Consider the following 1,350-nt stretch of genomic DNA (forward strand, 5'->3'; position numbering starts at 1 on the left):
ATGGGCAGGGAAAACCAGACCTGGATGAGTGAGTTCATTCTGCTGGGGCTGTCCAGATGCTGGAACACTCAGGTCTCCCTCTTTGTCCTTTTCCTGGTCATGTATCTGGTGACTGTGCTGGGGAACTTCCTCATCATCCTCCTTATCAGACTGGACAGCAGGCTACACACACCTATGTACTTTTTCCTCAGTGTCCTGTCATTTGTGGACATCTGTTATGCCAACAGCACCGTCCCACAGATGCTTGTTCACTTCCTGTCAGCCCGGAAGTCCATCCCGTTCCACAGCTGTGTGCTCCAGCTGTTTATCTCCCTGGCCATGGGCAGCTCCGAGTTTTTCCTGCTGGGAGCCATGGCCTATGACCGCTATGTGGCCGTGTGCCACCCGCTGCACTACACAGCCATCATGCATGGGGGGCTTTGCCTGGCGCTGGCTACTGGCTGCTTGGGGGCTGGCTTCATGAATTCACTGATGCAGGCAGTGATCATCTTCCAGCTACCTTTGTGCCATAATGTCATTAATCACTTTGCCTGTGAGATGTTGGCTGTGCTGAGGCTGACCTGTGTGGACATCTCCTTCAACAAGGTCATGGTGGCCATCTCAGGAGTTTTGGTGATCATGCTTCCCTGTTTTCTGGTTCTGTTCTCCTATGCTCGTATAGTTGCGGCTATTCTGCATATCCGCTCTGCCCAAGGACGCTGCAAAGCATTTGAGACCTGTGCTTCCCACCTCACTGTGGTTTCCATGTGCTTTGGAACAGCCATCTTCACATACTTGAGACCCTCTGCTGGCTCCTCAGCAGAGCAAGAGAAGATGGTCGCTCTTTTCTACGCTGTGGTGACCCCAATGCTAAATCCCTTAATCTACAGCTTGAGGAACAAGGAGGTAATGAGCACCCTAAGAAGACTGTTGGGAAAATTAAGTGAAAAAAGGTGAAGATTCAAAGAATTTCTCCTTCCTTCCAAAAGCCCAAAGAATGACATTTCAAACAAAGAGGAAATGATGGACATGCCCTTTTCTCCAGATTTGCTGATAAGGTAGATCAAGGTGAGCACAGTTTTGAAGACTGACTTTTCACATTAGTCCACATTTTGACTATGTATTACCACCTTCTTATGCATACAGTAAAAAAAAACAAACACAAAAACATCCAGTTATTAAGTTGGGGTCTGCTGGGTTAGCAGTCTTTCCAGAGTTCACATTCTCCCCTCCCCTTTCTTATTTCTCCCGCATATGCCCCTAGGAAATGCAGTGTGGACAATGAAAAGTCTCAGAATGAGGGCAGCCACGCTTCACATCTTGACCCACCCCTCACCAGCAATGTGACTTTAACAAATATGTTTAATATCT

At 48.1% G+C, this 1,350-nt stretch overlaps 1 protein-coding gene across 1 annotated transcript; it reads left to right on the forward strand.

Annotated features, from left to right (window-relative positions):
• LOC115500959 (olfactory receptor-like protein OLF3) lies at nucleotides 1–936 on the forward strand. The gene has a single exon (XM_030295766.1). It carries the CDS (start codon nucleotides 1–3, stop codon nucleotides 934–936), a length of 936 nt encoding a protein of 311 aa, XP_030151626.1.
• The last annotated feature ends 414 nt before the right edge of the window (nucleotides 937–1,350 follow it).

Source organism: Lynx canadensis, chromosome A2 (assembly GCF_007474595.2).
Source record: "Lynx canadensis isolate LIC74 chromosome A2, mLynCan4.pri.v2, whole genome shotgun sequence".
Lineage (NCBI taxonomy): Eukaryota > Metazoa > Chordata > Mammalia > Carnivora > Felidae > Lynx > Lynx canadensis.

Excerpts from the sequence above, each read along its gene's own strand:
- LOC115500959 (XM_030295766.1), top strand. The coding sequence starts at position 1 with ATGGGCAGGGAAAACCAGACCTGGATGAGTGAGTTCATTCTGCTGGGG.